We start from the raw sequence: 15,976 nt of genomic DNA, 5'->3' as shown, positions 1-15,976 counted from the left end.
CTTCCGTTGACTTAAAATCATAAATGTATACAGCGGAGATTACTCGTTAAAATACAGTAATACCATATTTTATAAACTTACCTGTGCCTGCCTGATTTTGTTTTTTACTCTATGCTCTATCTCGCTTAAGTTGTCAAAATCAAACTTCAATTGACAATTTGACAAAGAGATCATCTCAACTAATTGTTGACTTTTGTTTACAAGTCATTATTTAAAAATATGAATTAAAATAGAAATAATGCACAAGTTTCTTCGGTAATATTTTAAAGCCCAGCATCTGGCATCGAATACATCCATATCATGTTAAATAAATTAATTTTATTAATATTTCGATAATTTACAATAATAAAGCAATTCATGATCTTTATATTTCAGATATCTTCTACTATAAATATATCCTACACTCTTAAAAATGGGATGTTTTCAAAGCAAAAAAGAAGCTACTGATTTACATCCAAATGTGTTTCGTGTTGTTAACATTGACGAAAATGGATCCGATTTGTGTTCAGGCCAATTGGAAATCACGGAATCAGATATCATTTTATACCGTGAAGGCAGAGAATCTACTGTGTGGCCCCTTCATTCTTTACGACGATATGGTTTTGAAGGAGAAATATTCAGTTTTGAATCAGGTATTTCTAATTTTTACTTTGCTCTACATTTTCTTAGCTAGTTCAAGAAAATATAGGCATTCATATTTTTCTTATTACCACTTTTCAAATATCTGAACCTCAATGCAAATAATAAATGACTTGTTACTATAATTAATTATTATTTATAACTATAAATATTCATTTCAGTAATTACATTTAAAAAGTATGATACATTTAAAGTAAATATACAATAAAACACTTATTTCATTGACATCTTAGATAAGATCTGTGATGTGTTATATATGGTTGCCATGAAATTTTCTTTATTTTTAGGAAGAAGATGTGAAACAGGTGAAGGTATATATGCATTTAGATGTAGAAGAGCATCTCTTTTATTTCAAACATTACAGCAACAAATACAATTAAGGAATGTTGTTCATGATACTGTTCCTTATCCGGTAACAAGACTATCACCATCATCACAAGGGCGGCAGACATTACAAGCTAGTGTTGTCCATCGTTCTTCGGTAGACAATGGTCAACCTGATGCAGCAACAGCTTTCAATAATAACCTGTCCAATATGGCTGCTAATGCAGGAGGAGTTCCACCAATATTAACACAGTCACCTCGCTCACCTTCCAGTGCTGATATATTAGAAGTTATGCCCCTGTATCCACACTCACAAGCAACTGATAGTCACGTGACAAATATATATCAAGTCCGAGATTTTAAACGGGAACATAATAATAATAATCAAGCAGAAATAGGAACTGACAATCGACATGTCTATACTAATGATTTTAGTAGAGACTTAGCAATACTTAGAAATAATTTAAGACAAGAAGCAGTTTTGAATACTATAAGGGATATCGAAGATGAAACAAATTTTCTTGAGAATAGATATGTAAATGAAAATGTTCCAAATAACTCAGCAAATCATGTGATTTCTCCTACAATGAGTAATTCAAGTGAGCACTATGCTCAATTAAGCATGGAACAACAGGCATTGTCAAGATTATATGTTAACATTCCTCCCAGTGATGCGAACACTTTTGACATTAATAAAAATGACACAACTCCAACAACACCAATAACACCAAAACAAGTTGAATATTGCAACTTGTCTCTTGGAACAAAACCTGAAATAAATATAAATACATATGCAAACCTAATGTTGGGTGATATTGCCGATAGTGTTAAAAATGTAAAGTCAACTTTTAGTACATCTGAACACACCCAGAAGTTCTCCGAATCTGACACCTTCACCTCAATGTCACCCATTGAAGAAATGGAAGTCAATTATGCTATTTTAGATATTGATTCTAATAAAGATACTCATATTAAAGGAGCTAGAAACCTTATATCACCAGAAAGTCAATCAAACAGTTCCAAAAATGAAAGTACTGCTTTATGTTCCTCACAACCACATGGTCGGTTGGTTTCTCAGACTAGTATTGACCAATCAACAGCAGGAAATGCATCCAGTACCCTTCCTTGTACTAGTATTGGTTATACAACCATTGATTTTGATAAAACCGTTGCATTGACGTCTGTAGCTGCAGGAGCAGAGCTCAATATGGATAGTTGTAGAAAAAATAGACACAATTCCTGTGGAATTTTATGCGGCAGCCCCAGCAGTAGTGAGAAAAGTAAAGGGATTAACTGAGGTTTAATATTCCCTATGTTTAAAAGGGGAAACCATTAGCAGTTTGAACTTTCCAAAGTAGCACAAAGACTATTTAATGTTTTAAAACATCATATTTAGTTATGTAAGATTGTGCAAAAAAACATTGTGCAGTGAACTTTTCTCACATCATACGTTTTCAATGTTTTAGAAATGCTAAATGTCATTTTTTTTTAATATTGTAGTGAAACCAAAACATGAATATCTAAAGCCAAATGTTTATATAACCAAAGCTTTTTAATTCCAAATATTTCTTGATGTTATTGCACCGAAGAATATCTGTAGAATCTTCTTTTGAGATACTTGTTGGATGCGAAAATGTACATTTATTTATTAATTTAAAAAACCTAAAACAAAGAGGTAGAGACTGAAATGTATAATATTGTTTAAGAATATTATGTTTTTATTACTTCAGGATATGAAACTAACAACATCGAAATTTATAGGAATGTAGGGTATTTTATATTCCTTCCAAAATTATTAAAATATTTGAGATCGTTTTATGATATGTACATAATGATTATATATTTTATCACTGCCTGGTGAAATTGCCTCTTATTGCCTATTTTTTGTAAGTTATAGTTTAATATTTTTATTTTTTTACTGTTTTTGTCAGTGAATAATATAGTAAATTATTATTTCTGGGCTATCCAATAATTTCGTCCACTAGACGAATATTTTTCGGTACGAATATGCACGCAGATGCTAACAACAAACTTGTTACGGTGCAAGTTCATATGATAACTAAATGGTAAATAATGCTTTGTAATGGCGCTATTATATAGTATATAAGGTTTGAGACGTTTAGTCTGAGAAAGGGTGGTGCAAATTTTCTTTTAAGGCTATGAGTATCTATAATATTATAAGATGTAATATACACTATCGACATACACACTTATGTAGTATTGTATGTTTAGGATGTAATTAAATTAATGTGAAACGTCATAGGTACAATGAGTAGTTTTATAGTTAAATGTTACATATAGATTCGTCGTTAGCCTTAGACTACTTTTTATGTGTATAGGTAGCTTAAAATATATTAAATGTTAATTATTATCACATAATATCATAAAGTCATCATCTCATCATATATCCTGATTTCGGCCTGAATATAGAATAGGTATTACATTACCATAAAGTTCCTAAAATTATTCCATTTTAGATGCATACAATGAAACATATATTGCCAATCAGATGTAAACTTATGTATTGTGTTATAGTTGTAGGCTTTGATTTTAAGAATGTATACCAAAACTTTACATGTAAGGCTAATTCACGTTTCACTCTATTTATTTCGTATTTAAATAAAAAATAATAATTGAGGGATTTTCTTTTAGAGGCATCGTAGCTGCCTAAACGATATTAACTATGATTGTTACATTAAAATGTAATACTGTGAGGTTCCCACTGCAGGGCTGTGGTCACCTTTCTTTTAGAAGGGAATCGTTAGAGCTCTTTTCACCATGCTGCTCCATTGTGGGTAGGGGGATAAAGTGCCAGAATAAAGTGGTCCTTGCCCAGGTTTGATTCTACTATCTATGGTTAAGATTCACATGTCCTAACCACTGTACTGGCCATCTTGGCTATTACTTGTACATAAATACAAATTTAGTTTATATATTTCATATACAAATATAATTGTTTTTAATATTAGTAATTAAAAAATATATTACAAAAACTAAGATCAAGACAAATGTGCCGACTTAAATAATAAATTAATACCAAAGAATATTTCTTTAAGAGGATATGAAAAAAATGTAATAGATATTTTTCGCAAGATTAATAGTTAATGTTATAAAAAAATAGTTAAATATAATTGTAATAAAATAATAGTGAAAGGACTTGAAGTTATTGTAAAGCATGCCGTAAACTATGAGTGTTAAATTAAGTAGGTATTTAAAAAAAAAACCTGTTATCTACGAAATTAACATGAAGTTTGTTTTATTTATGAAATGAAATTAATTAAATATTTGGACTATTGATGAACTGATAATTTGTTTCATTTATTCTAAAGTCAATCTAACACTAACATTTATTATTTTTTTAGGACATTCTTGTATCTCGTAGAGGCACAACCAAGACGCCTTTGAATATTTTTTATACCAAATTTGAAACCATTAAAAAATTATAACCACACTTAAGATATTTTAAAATAAAATATTGATCCTGGGTATAGTAAAAACCTACAAAGGTCCCACTGCGGGGCTACTCTTCCTTTGAGGAGAAGGCTTGTAGCTTATTATACCACGCTACTCCAATGTGGGTTGGTTTTTTTTTATGTCAGAGGTGGCAAACGAGCAGGAGGCTCACCTGATGGAAAGTGACTACCACCGCCCATGGACATCTGCAACACCGGGGGGCTTGCAGGTGCATTGCCGGCCTTTCAGGAAAGAGTACGCTCTTTTCTTGAAGGTTCTCAAGTCGTATCGGTTCGGAAAAACCGCCGGCGAAAGCTGGTTCCATAGAGTGGTCGTGCGAGGCAGAAAACGTCTTAAAAATCGCGCTATTGTGGATTTTCGGACATCTAAGTGGTACGGTTGACGAGATGTCCTAAGGTGAAATTCAGCAGCCGGCAATAATCCGAACAATTCCTCGGAACATTCCCCGTGATAAATTCTGTAGAAGATGCAGAGCGAACCAACATCTCTACGCAAAGCCAAAGGATCAAGCGGGTTGGTGTAGCAGAATTTCACTGAAATAGATCTTCCGATACTCCGCCGTTTAAATTATACTGTTATCTTTTAAAATTTTGCTTAATAAAAATTTTGTAAAATTTGTAACTTATGGGAAAGTACCCATGGAAAAACATTTTTGAAACTTTACACTGACCTTACCACAAATGACTTATACAAATTTGTTTGCAAATTTTTTTAAAAGGTCGTTATCGATATATTTTGCAAAGACTGGTCTCGTTTGATCTAACCATACATTATCTAAGCTATATATAGCTTAGATAATGTAAATATATTTCGAATAATTATAATATAATAATGTAAACAGAGAGTTAGTAATATTTTTTGAGGCTCGTCAAATGTAATGTTTGATACCACAACAAGATTTATTTTAAAGGAATTAGGTGTGCGTCTCATCAAAATGAAGATAAATGTATAAAAAAACGTTTCAGTCAATGAAATGTTAAGGAAACGAAAATAAAAATCTTAAATCAATGTCATTTCCATCCACCTTGCTCAGAGATTGCCTAACCACTGCCAATTGAAGTGTGATTAAGTATAAGTATGGAACTGCGTTGTGCCACAGTAGAACGCCTTTATAGACCGGGAGAGTGTGACAGAAAAGTCAGTCATTTATTAGGTACGGCGGACGACTCTTCGATGTCGAATTACGTAATGAATGAATTAAAAATGATTGCATAATATTTTAAAAATAAGTTTTGACTAAAATTTTAAATATTTATATATAATTTGTTTACTTGTTCAGTTCTTGTTGTTGGCAGTTCTTACCTTATATGTCAAATAATTAACAAAAAATAAAAAGTATGAACAAATTAAAGTTTAATAAAAATATTTTACATTACAATAATAAGTATCACATAGAAAGTTTAGTTTATAGCCAGAAAACGAAAGTAAAAGCAGTTATGACTAGGAGTAGACTCAAGGCAGATCCGTGCTCGGCTTTACCTGAAATTAATTAACAGAATTAATACACGTCGTAAAATAAATATATTATGAATCTTTATAATTAAATCGGGATTTTTTGTTTCAGAGATAAGCGTGGTTAGTTATAGTGACAGCTTTATTAATAAATATGTATATATTAATATATATGTATAGAAATAATTATATATATGCATAATAAGATAATATAGATATATTTTCAGGATATCGTTAATTATTTAAAATAATTGCTTTAAATAAACTTAAAATAGAAATATATAATGTTACTATTCAAATGTTACATTGTGGGTAAACGCTGTAAGAACATTCCAGATATTGTTGCACACATTCTGTAAAAAAATACTAAAAATGATGTCCTAAGACCCCACGCATCAGAAAGAGATAGAAAAGACTTCATTCCTGTCAAATTAGTTTAGTAATATACACCACTAAAAACATACATTCTAAGTACTTGCATTAACAACAGTAAAATAAAGGGATAGATATTTAGTTTAGACTAAGGATATTCAATGCATTAAGCTAAAATGCTGTTTTTTTTTTATTTGACCATTTGACAAAGTATTGTACATTAAATTCATTATTGTATAATTTTAGATTTTATTTAAAATTGATTTAATTATATATTACGGAATATACAGAAGTTAGCACTTAGCACATATGTTAAATTCACCGAAATAAAATATGTAAAATCGATAAACAAAATGAAATATTTTGGTATTCCTCGTAGGTCTGACATTAAAACAAGGTTTTTAAACTATTATTAAATTTGTATCATTGTTCTGATATTTGAGGATGGTCTAAAAACATTTCATCCAAATGTCCAAAATCAGATTGACATATAAGCATTTAATAATATCCATTTACTTAAAAAAAAACTTAGAATAAGCAGATAATTATTGCAAACTCTTACATGTAAATGAAGAAATTAAAAAACGTTTCCAAGTCTCCGAGAAATAAATAGTACACAATTTTCGGCCACTGTTGCCTATCCTATAAAACAAACTTTTGAACAAGTTTTAACATTATTTTATTTAGACATAACATATCATCATAAACAATGTTGTAAAGTTAAAGTTCAAATGTATGTATGACTGAAGTTTTAGTCAGTTACAATTTTTTTGTATCTAATAAATACTTAATTAAGTACCTAAAATTTATATTTCAGGAATATTTTTCTTCGCTAATATACACGAAGCAATATTACGAAATCCGTTAAATTTAAATTGTAGCTACTGATAAATATAATACCTAAAAAAATACAAAGATAAATAAAAATATATATAAATGTATATTAAGTTAACATATTATAATATACATATAAATAAGTAGGTATATTTATGACATAATATAGATAGAGCCTTATCTTTTTACAGGTTGGAAATAAATGCGTTCAATATATTAATATTATGGAAAATGTTATTTATGGACGTAGATTTTTTACAAGAATATAAAGTGTCGTTTTTATTTACGTAAATTAGGAATACTTCAGTTTCTATTTCATGAATCGAGGATAATACCGGGGTCAATAGACTTACTAGTGTATTGTAATGGATCTGAGGTAGCTTCAGTCGTGAAGTCGTCCTCGGCATCCTCCGTCGTGGACAGCGCTGTGCATCGATAACCAACGCTAGTTAGTACTTACAACACAAGCCAAATTACAAAATGAGGAGCGTATTATAATGAGTCTCATTGTAATATATTATAATAAAAAACCGATCAGTTCCATAAAATATTACTAAAATAAAGTAGTAACAAAAAAAGTATGTTGTTGCACCAGTAGTTTTTCCACCTCAATAAAAAAATAATTCGTAGTTAAATAAAAATATTTATTGTTACTATATACTGGTATAACTACTCAAAGATTACTAATAGGGTATGTTACTATGTATGAAAAAGTACTTCATGATTTTCCTAATGAAAAGCCACAAAATATATATTTCGGTAAAGTAAACATGTTTTCTTGCTATAAAATTAAATTTTAAACCTTTTTCATTTCCACAAAAACGCAGTCAGTCATTTTGGTGACGTCATATTGGTAAAAACAACATTTGTGTATGTACGACCGGCACTCAGTCAACGTTAACAGCTCTTAATATTTGGTGTTTTTTGGTATAATAAAGAAATATAATCGCTTTCGTTGGTGTGTAGTGTCTAGTTGTAGAAATAATAGCATTAAAACTCCAGGGAAATTGTTTATCAAAGTGCCTTAGGGAATAATACGTCAAATAGGCAAAAACTGTCAATATTTATATAACCAGATATTGGAACGAGGAATGTTTGGTTAGAACTCGCATAACGATATCCTTATCAACTAAAAGTCGATTGTATTTATGTGAGGATCATTTTAATATAAAACATACTCTTAAAAATATAGATAAATTAATAATAAATAAAGTTGACGGTAACATAATTTACAATTACTATAAAAGTTGATAGGTATTTAGTTTAATGGCTTTTAGTTGCGCCGACAGGGCACAGATTATTTCGCCAGTGTCACGTAGTATGGATAGGACACGGTGATTGATCAGTATGGTTGAGATAACAAACAATAGGTATTTACCTAGCTGTTTACACTGCATTGACAGTTTTTGCCTATTTGACGTATTATTCCCTAAGGCGCATAGGTCACGTGATATACATATTAAAAAATTACAGCTTTTAATTTTATTTTAATATAATAAAACAATAATAGAACAGAATACTTGATGGTAGGGCTTTGTGCAAGCTCGTTTGGGTAGGTACCACCCACTCATCAGATATTTTACCGCCAAATAACAGTACACTGTATTGTTGTGTTCCGGTTAGAAGGGTGGGTGAGCCGGTGTAATCACAGGCACAAGGGACATAACATCTTAGTTCCCAAGGTTGGTGGCGCCTAGGTGATGTAAGGAATGGTTAATATTTCTTACAGCGCCTTTGTCTATGGGCAGTGGTGACCACTTACCATCAGGTGGCCCATATACTCGTCCGCCAACCAATGCCATAAAAAAAGAACATTGAAGTATATTTCTGCATTAATTTGATTTTTTATCAAATTTCATAATTTATTTTTCACTTTCACATAATTTATGTTTCTGAACTTTTTATTATAAACTCAAATTAAGCAAATGAAAGCTTTATAGGCTTGCTCTGGTTTTTCTGGCTTCGTTCGCGTTATCTTTTGCTAATTAAGTTATATTCAGGGGATTTATCGGTTGCGTGTTCAACATACTCTATAATGTTTTTAATGTCTGAGATGAGATCTTACTAAATAGTATTTATACAGAATCCTATAAAGTAAAGTAATAGTCTGTTTATGTTCCACATTTAGTCAAAGGTATTATGAGTAGAAGGTTTGAAGGATATCTAATCATTAAAATATTATATACGTAACATTATAATTATTTAATAATTCTAAAATAATGATGAGACTCATTCAGCTCTTATTATTAAACAGCGACAGCACAGCGTAGCGTTAAGGTTTACCATTATAATTTTTAGTCACGTAAAAAGAAACGAAAATGCTTTTACAATTTAGGAATTTGAGAAGTTGAATATTTGCGTGACGTCAAATATCATGGAGAACCTTTAATAATATTGTTAAGTTTAAGCGGAAGGGATAATTAGGGCCGAAAGTACGACAGACACGACATTTAAAGCGATTGCTTAGTAATTTAATTAACCTAGCCCACAAAATACCAGTATCTAATCAAATGTATATGTGATCTAGTCAAGTTTTATATACCCATTAAAAATAAATAAACATTTTGAAATGACGGCTAATATTTTTTTAAATATGTAGCAACCAAGTCTACTGGACAGCAGATTTAATTATTCGAATTTCACTAAATACTTTGAAATAGCTTTGTTCAAAATAATAGTTTAGGTATTAACACTTACGATACGTAAGATATTTTATCAAACTTAAATGTTACTTAGAGAGATATGTTTATTGGAGTAATATTTTTTATAAGATGAAAAAGCACAAAAAAACCTACTTAAATGAAACACGTGAGTCCAAATAATTTTCAAATTGTTCTGATCATCTTGTGTTTGAATAGTACGGTAGTATTTTAAATATAAAGGCACTGGTCTTATTCATATAAAGATCCTCACCTCACCTCACTATCAAGTTGTCTAGTATTATAGTGTAATATTAGATCGTAATTCATGCCAGACAGAAGTTCAGCTAGATAAAGACACTGTGATATCTAACTAATACATTTCAGTTTCCTTGCTATTTCGATGTATACACGAGTGTATTTTGTAAACAAAAGTCTTACCTGATTGGTCAACATAGAAAGTCTGAGTGTCAACATAAGGCGAATGTGTAACGTTGACATCTCTATAGTACAGTTCGCAGCTGATATCAACGCCATCCGCTTTGTCTTTGGATAGTACCGTCGAGGCGAATATATCGTATGTACTTCCATTGGACGAAACAGATTCTTGGGTAGGAAGAATCTCCCTGTAATTATAAACATACAAACATATAAATAATCGATGTGTTTTTTTCAGTCGTATGAAACTAAACACAAGTAAACCCCTAGTTGCGTCAAAAAGTATTGACCACCATTCAGTGTTTATAATATAGCTATGCCCTACAGATTAATTTACTTTAAATTTGGAGTATATGAATATATAGTATCATTTCCTAGCTTGTAGTCATAGAGGGTCGTATTGAACTTTTCACAGACTTTTTCCTCCACATTAAATTATCGGCATACATTAACATGAGATGAAAATGTCTTATGTCTTGTATGTATATCACAATTAAAATTATAGTAATTACAGCAAAAAAAATTAAAAAATCATTATATAATAAATATTATTATGATAATTTAATGTGGGCGCGCCTTCGTGAGATAACATTACTATACCGTAAAGTTATATAGTAACTAAATTAACGCACTTCCGGGCGCAACACAAACGTCGGTTAAACCCGTTACTGTTACGTCCCGTGAATCGTAGAGAGTTGTATAATATCTGTAGCTTATAACCCAAACTTTCTCAAATAACTAGTAATATATTCTTATTACTTAAAACCAGCAAACGAGTCTTTAAGCATAAATATAGATCATTTATAAAACGAGGCATTTCAGAAAAAAAAGTTTATAGAATAGTGATGTAAGCCGCTCTAGTGAGTTTCAGTGATAATGATCACGAAAAAAAGATCGCAAAATAATATATGTAAGTTTAACATAAAAAATCAAAGCCGTATCCATCTTTCAACTTTCGTTATCTACTGTAGACGTCAACACAACTGCGTCTATTAATAATATCTCATACACATATCTTACCCATTGGCGATAATGACGAGGTCAGGATACGGAGCCACGTCAGTGGCCGCGCAAGTTACAAGGACATCGTCCTCATCGTCAGCGTCGGGTCCGTCATCCACTAGAGTGATATTCAAGTCCGGACCACTCCCCATTGCTGATAAAAATTGTAATATAAAAGAGATTATATTTAGGTTGATACGAGCTAAGAAAGATCGATAGGATTGGAGACCTGGGAATTTACTTCGTGATATTTTACTATTTCACCGATCCTGAATTCATGCAGAAACGTTTCAACCACGCCCCCGTGAGTCATAGCGTGCTATTAAATAGCATATAACGTTCTTTAAGAATTGAGCTGCGCGAAAACTGACAACTCTTGAGCTTTGTTATATGTGCTTAAAATATCAAATCAATGTTGCTTGCCCGGGTTTTATCCCGAGACCATCGGTGAAGGTCGCCTATATACTCAAATTATCTTGAATCACAGATTTAAGGCTAAAAATAATAGCAGATCTAACACGAATGTAAAAAGTACAAGCGCTGGACTCACGGCTTTACCCGCTTCCAGAGGCCGGCCCGAGCCCCTTGCCGATGATGGTCAAGTTTTGGAGCGTCGGTGAGGCGCTTTTTGAGGCGCAACTCACCAAGTTTGTCATTTTTTGGCCCTATGATATTTAAGCGTAAAGCGTAGGCGCGTGTCGCGGAAAGCGGCGTCGTCTCTGTGTGCGAGAACGATCATTCCAAATTCGACCGTATATGAATTGCCTAAAATTCAAATAGCTAAAGATGCAGCTCTTAAAAATATTTTTAGGTAGGAGGGAAAATCGCGAGAACAACACTTTCCTGCACTCAGACTCTAGGGGTGCTTAAAGCGGGGCTGAGTTTGCATATTTCTAACTCCAAACTACGAATTTTTCGACAGAAAAACTAAAAAACTTTTCTATCAGCCTGACCGGAGGATTGAACCAAGTACCTCTAAAAACTTACTAAATACAAGAAGCTCAGCATGTTTGCGGACCTCGTCGATGTTTGAAACTTCGCATTCATAAGTACCAGAGTCTTCTGGAGTAACGTTCAGAAGTAGGATGGAATCATTTTCTTCTATTTCTGAAAATGTAAAAGTGTTTTTAGATAATTACCTACTATATGATAAGTTACAACTTTATCGTATTCATAAAATTAATTTCTTTGTTATACTTTAAGAAGATACTTAATTTCTTCAAAACGACCTTATTAACACTGGTTTGACAAAGCTTGAAACGTACAAATAATTTGGCACGAAGATCCATATTCAAATGAATGTCATAAATCATAACAATTATAGTAATGAAAACATAAAAGAAATAAACTATTTCTAAAGAAATAATGTTGTTTAAATGTATTTGTTAAGGAAAAAGTATTTTTTTAAAAGTCAACAGTCAACACTGTCACACTAACCTGCCTTTAAATTATTTACTACCTGCTTTTACTGAGTTGATTCTGGGTCATACATATGTTTTCAAACGATACCCCATACATCCAAATCCGTTCAGACATGTTAAAGTTATGGTGATATAAAGAAACTGACAAACATACATACATGAACCCTGAAAACAGGAAACTCCTTCTTTTGCTATTTGTGTAAAAATGCACGCAAGTAGCGCAGAAACAAACAACTGTACAACGATTTAACTTAATCGGATGAACGACCTATAATCGCATAGAATACGAACATAAACAGGCTATTTAATTTTTTTGAGTCATGTTCTTAATTTAAAATTACCGCCACGATTTTCCAGCATAGATGTTTGTTTGTGGAAAGAAGTTTTTATTACGCTTTCATTAGGCAGTACGTGACCGTAAAAATAATTTAAAATAAATTCTAGTCAAATTCGGGCGTAGAGCTAGTTTATATTATTTTTTATGAAAAAAAATTGCTGCTGTAGAAGTTTCATATGAGGCCGGCCCGAAATTTAGGGCTTTAACTTTGTGTCAAATTCGATCGCTAGGCGGCCCGTAAACCAATGCGCTATTGACGCTAAATACTATGACGATTCTATATACAATCACCTTTTTGCGTTCAATAATAATAATCTTCTGCCAACTAACACGATTTGGTATTTTCGCGATAGAGTTATGTACAATAGTATAGACATTAAATTACAAAAAAGTTATTCGGATAAGTTATTAGTTCGGAAAAGTTATCAGAGAAATCTTACTAATGTCGATATGTAAAGCCACGGCGGGATGACCGGCGATTCTCTGGTAAAGCTGATTGCGCTCGTCGCTGGTACTATTCAGAGGCGTCCACCACCATTTCACGAAGAGGGCTTTATCCGATTCATCCGAAGTCAGTTCATATTTGCAATTAAGACGGGCATCCTCACCCGATTCTACTGAGCTTGGTATCGTAAATTCTGTGATAGATAACTGGCGACTACCTGGAAATTTAAGGAATAATTTTATCTTCAAATCGTTAAATGCTCGTTTAGGGAATATATAAACTAAATCGGCTGTTAATGGTAATTTTGCGTAGCAATTCTCAAGACAAACATATGCATAAACATCCTTCGGACACATATCTAGCAAAACTTTATGAAGTCTTTTACTATTCGTCTGCTAGGTATTCTTCAAATTCTTTATAGCTTGGGCCTTTTCCTACCACGTTGTTTCAGCGTGTACTGGTGGATACTTGTTACAGAATACTACAGATGCAGGTTGTTTCCAGGTGTTTCTCTATGCCACTCGTATAATTATCACTATGGAGTTCTTAGTCTTGTTTTGTTATTATTTACAGAGTGATTATAATTGTGATGATTATTACTACAGAGTCTTCTGGCATACTGTCAAATATCATATATACTTAGACATTGAGATTTATACATAGACAATTTTACTAATATGATATATTCCTAATACCACTGCATAAACACAAATAAAAATTCAGTAGTGCTTGCCTGGATTAAAACCCGAAACCTTAAGTTAAGATCCACAAGTTCAATCCATTGTACTTGTAAAATGCGAACAATCTCTGAAGAAACGAACAAGTTCTTTCGTGAGTCATACTCGTATTATGTTAGTCCTAATAGTGTAATAGAACATCATTCCTATATTAAATCCAACAAAAGTATGCCATTTAACTATTTGAAACCATTATTGAGTCCACCTACAATGACTACTAAATCAAATTAAATATCATTGTGACGAGAAGAATTGTTATTATATTTAAACAAATGATTGTAGCGCTTTCGAGTAGTACTTATTTTTTAATACCTTGAAGTTAGTATAGACATTGAACTTCCAAAAATGTTCAGATTTGTATTTAAACTTGGAATATGCGATAAACTTTAATCACCGCATCATTTTAGCATCAATGAGATTCCAAACGTAAGGGATGCTATTTATAAGTTTAATAGAAAATTAGGTCATATCCGAATGAATAAGCGACTATCTTAGGCAACCTTGAGTTGGTCCGGGAATGTTAAAAATACCTCCGCGATCCACGGCGACCTCAAGTGTGGCTCGCACGCGCCGTTTATTCAAATTATTCGATAAATATAATGTCAGTATTTATCTTATCCTGCGTAACGGCTCTTCATTCACAAGCATCAATGAAATGATACTTCCAAGCTTATAACTATCAATTTAACTCTGACGAAGTCAATATATAATATGCAAATTTCTATTTGTTTTGTTGTACATAATCATAATCGTGTTTGCTTTTGTTTTGTTACAGACCGATGATTAAACACATACATACATATAGCGAGTTAACATACATACTCTATTCTTTTGCAATAAATTGATAATTTATTGAACATAAGTGCACACAATGCAATCCTCAATGCGCTATTATTATTGCAAGTAGTTGAATAATTAAAAGTGCGTAATAAGGATATTAAGATGTTATAAAAACAAGTGATTGTAACAAACGAATGCGTGTTTACTTTAAACATGTAACTGTGAAATGCAGTATTCGCAGTCTATGTGACAAACACAGCGGTTATTTACATGTTTGGAACAATCCCAAAAATCATTAATTTAATGACATTAGAATTTGCAAGATAAAATTAATGACGGTTGGTCGTGTGTCGTGTACTTTTAAATGTTACATTACATTAAAAGTTAAAAAAAAAAAAACACAAATGTATGATCAGAATTTCGAATATATAAAGACAAGGTCATATTCGTAATTAAATCGATTTTAAATTTGAGATATATATTTATGATCCAAGTACAATTCCACCACATTAAATAATTTAATATTTTGTTTACAAAAAAAGTTTTTTTTTTTATTAACTGTAAATGTCATAAAGATCTGCCAAATGAAAATAATAAAAGGGTTTAATAAATATCTGACCTGTAACGAAGTACAGAAGCAGAACAATGCCCCACATCGCTCCAAACAGCGCGCGTGCGACTGACTGCCGCCCGCCCTTCTACCACAAATTGGCCTTTAGTTACCGCGAGATAATCGCTCCGCACAACTACGGCGTTACTGACATCTTTAACAAAACTTCATGTAATAAATATTTCACACGATCACTTTATTAAGACCAGTCTTGCTCACTCTAATGCTGCACGTGATTTTTTAAAAATAATACGGCACGATTATATTTTATATTCGCGACACTAATTTTTAATAGCAAACCGATGTGGCGGCGTAGGGGGCCGCTTCAATACTGAAGAAATATTCTTGTTTTCTGGAGCGAATTCGAGTTATATCTTGGAATAGATCCATAATAAATATTAACCTGGGTGTATCGGACGCTAAATGATATGTTTCAAATTAAACTTCAATTTTGTGTACAGTTATACTTTTT

General features: G+C 31.9%; 2 protein-coding genes across 3 annotated transcripts; one reads left to right on the top strand and one right to left on the bottom strand.

Moving 5' to 3' along the window:
* The first annotated feature begins 144 nt into the window (after nucleotides 1-144).
* LOC125066124 lies at nucleotides 145-4,195 on the top strand. The gene is made up of 3 exons (XM_047674048.1): nucleotides 145-255; nucleotides 376-632; nucleotides 927-4,195. The coding sequence occupies exons 2-3, from the start codon at nucleotides 413-415 to the stop codon at nucleotides 2,258-2,260; spliced, it is 1,554 nt and encodes a 517-aa protein (XP_047530004.1). The 5' UTR covers nucleotides 145-255; nucleotides 376-412; the 3' UTR covers nucleotides 2,261-4,195.
* A 1,608-nt stretch (nucleotides 4,196-5,803) lies between these two features.
* Nucleotides 5,804-15,847, bottom strand: LOC125066225. Of its 2 annotated transcripts, XM_047674220.1 has the most exons (7): nucleotides 15,514-15,847; nucleotides 13,373-13,594; nucleotides 12,162-12,281; nucleotides 11,193-11,328; nucleotides 10,176-10,360; nucleotides 7,449-7,520; nucleotides 5,805-5,916 (listed from the first exon to the last, which is right to left on the bottom strand). In XM_047674220.1, the coding sequence occupies exons 1-7, from the start codon at nucleotides 15,548-15,550 to the stop codon at nucleotides 5,843-5,845; spliced, it is 846 nt and encodes a 281-aa protein (XP_047530176.1). In that variant the 5' UTR covers nucleotides 15,551-15,847; the 3' UTR covers nucleotides 5,805-5,842. The 2 variants fall into 2 exon arrangements, with proteins under 2 accessions (XP_047530177.1, XP_047530176.1); XM_047674221.1 differs by lacking the exon at nucleotides 7,449-7,520 and having other exon boundaries at nucleotides 5,804-5,916; nucleotides 15,514-15,846.
* Between the last annotated feature and the right edge of the window lie 129 nt (nucleotides 15,848-15,976).

This window comes from Vanessa atalanta, chromosome 9 (assembly GCF_905147765.1).
Source record: "Vanessa atalanta chromosome 9, ilVanAtal1.2, whole genome shotgun sequence".
NCBI classification, from domain to species: domain Eukaryota; kingdom Metazoa; phylum Arthropoda; class Insecta; order Lepidoptera; family Nymphalidae; genus Vanessa; species Vanessa atalanta.
The sequence above is the reverse complement of the archived record's forward strand: the minus strand, read 5'-3'. Positions and strand labels throughout refer to the sequence as shown.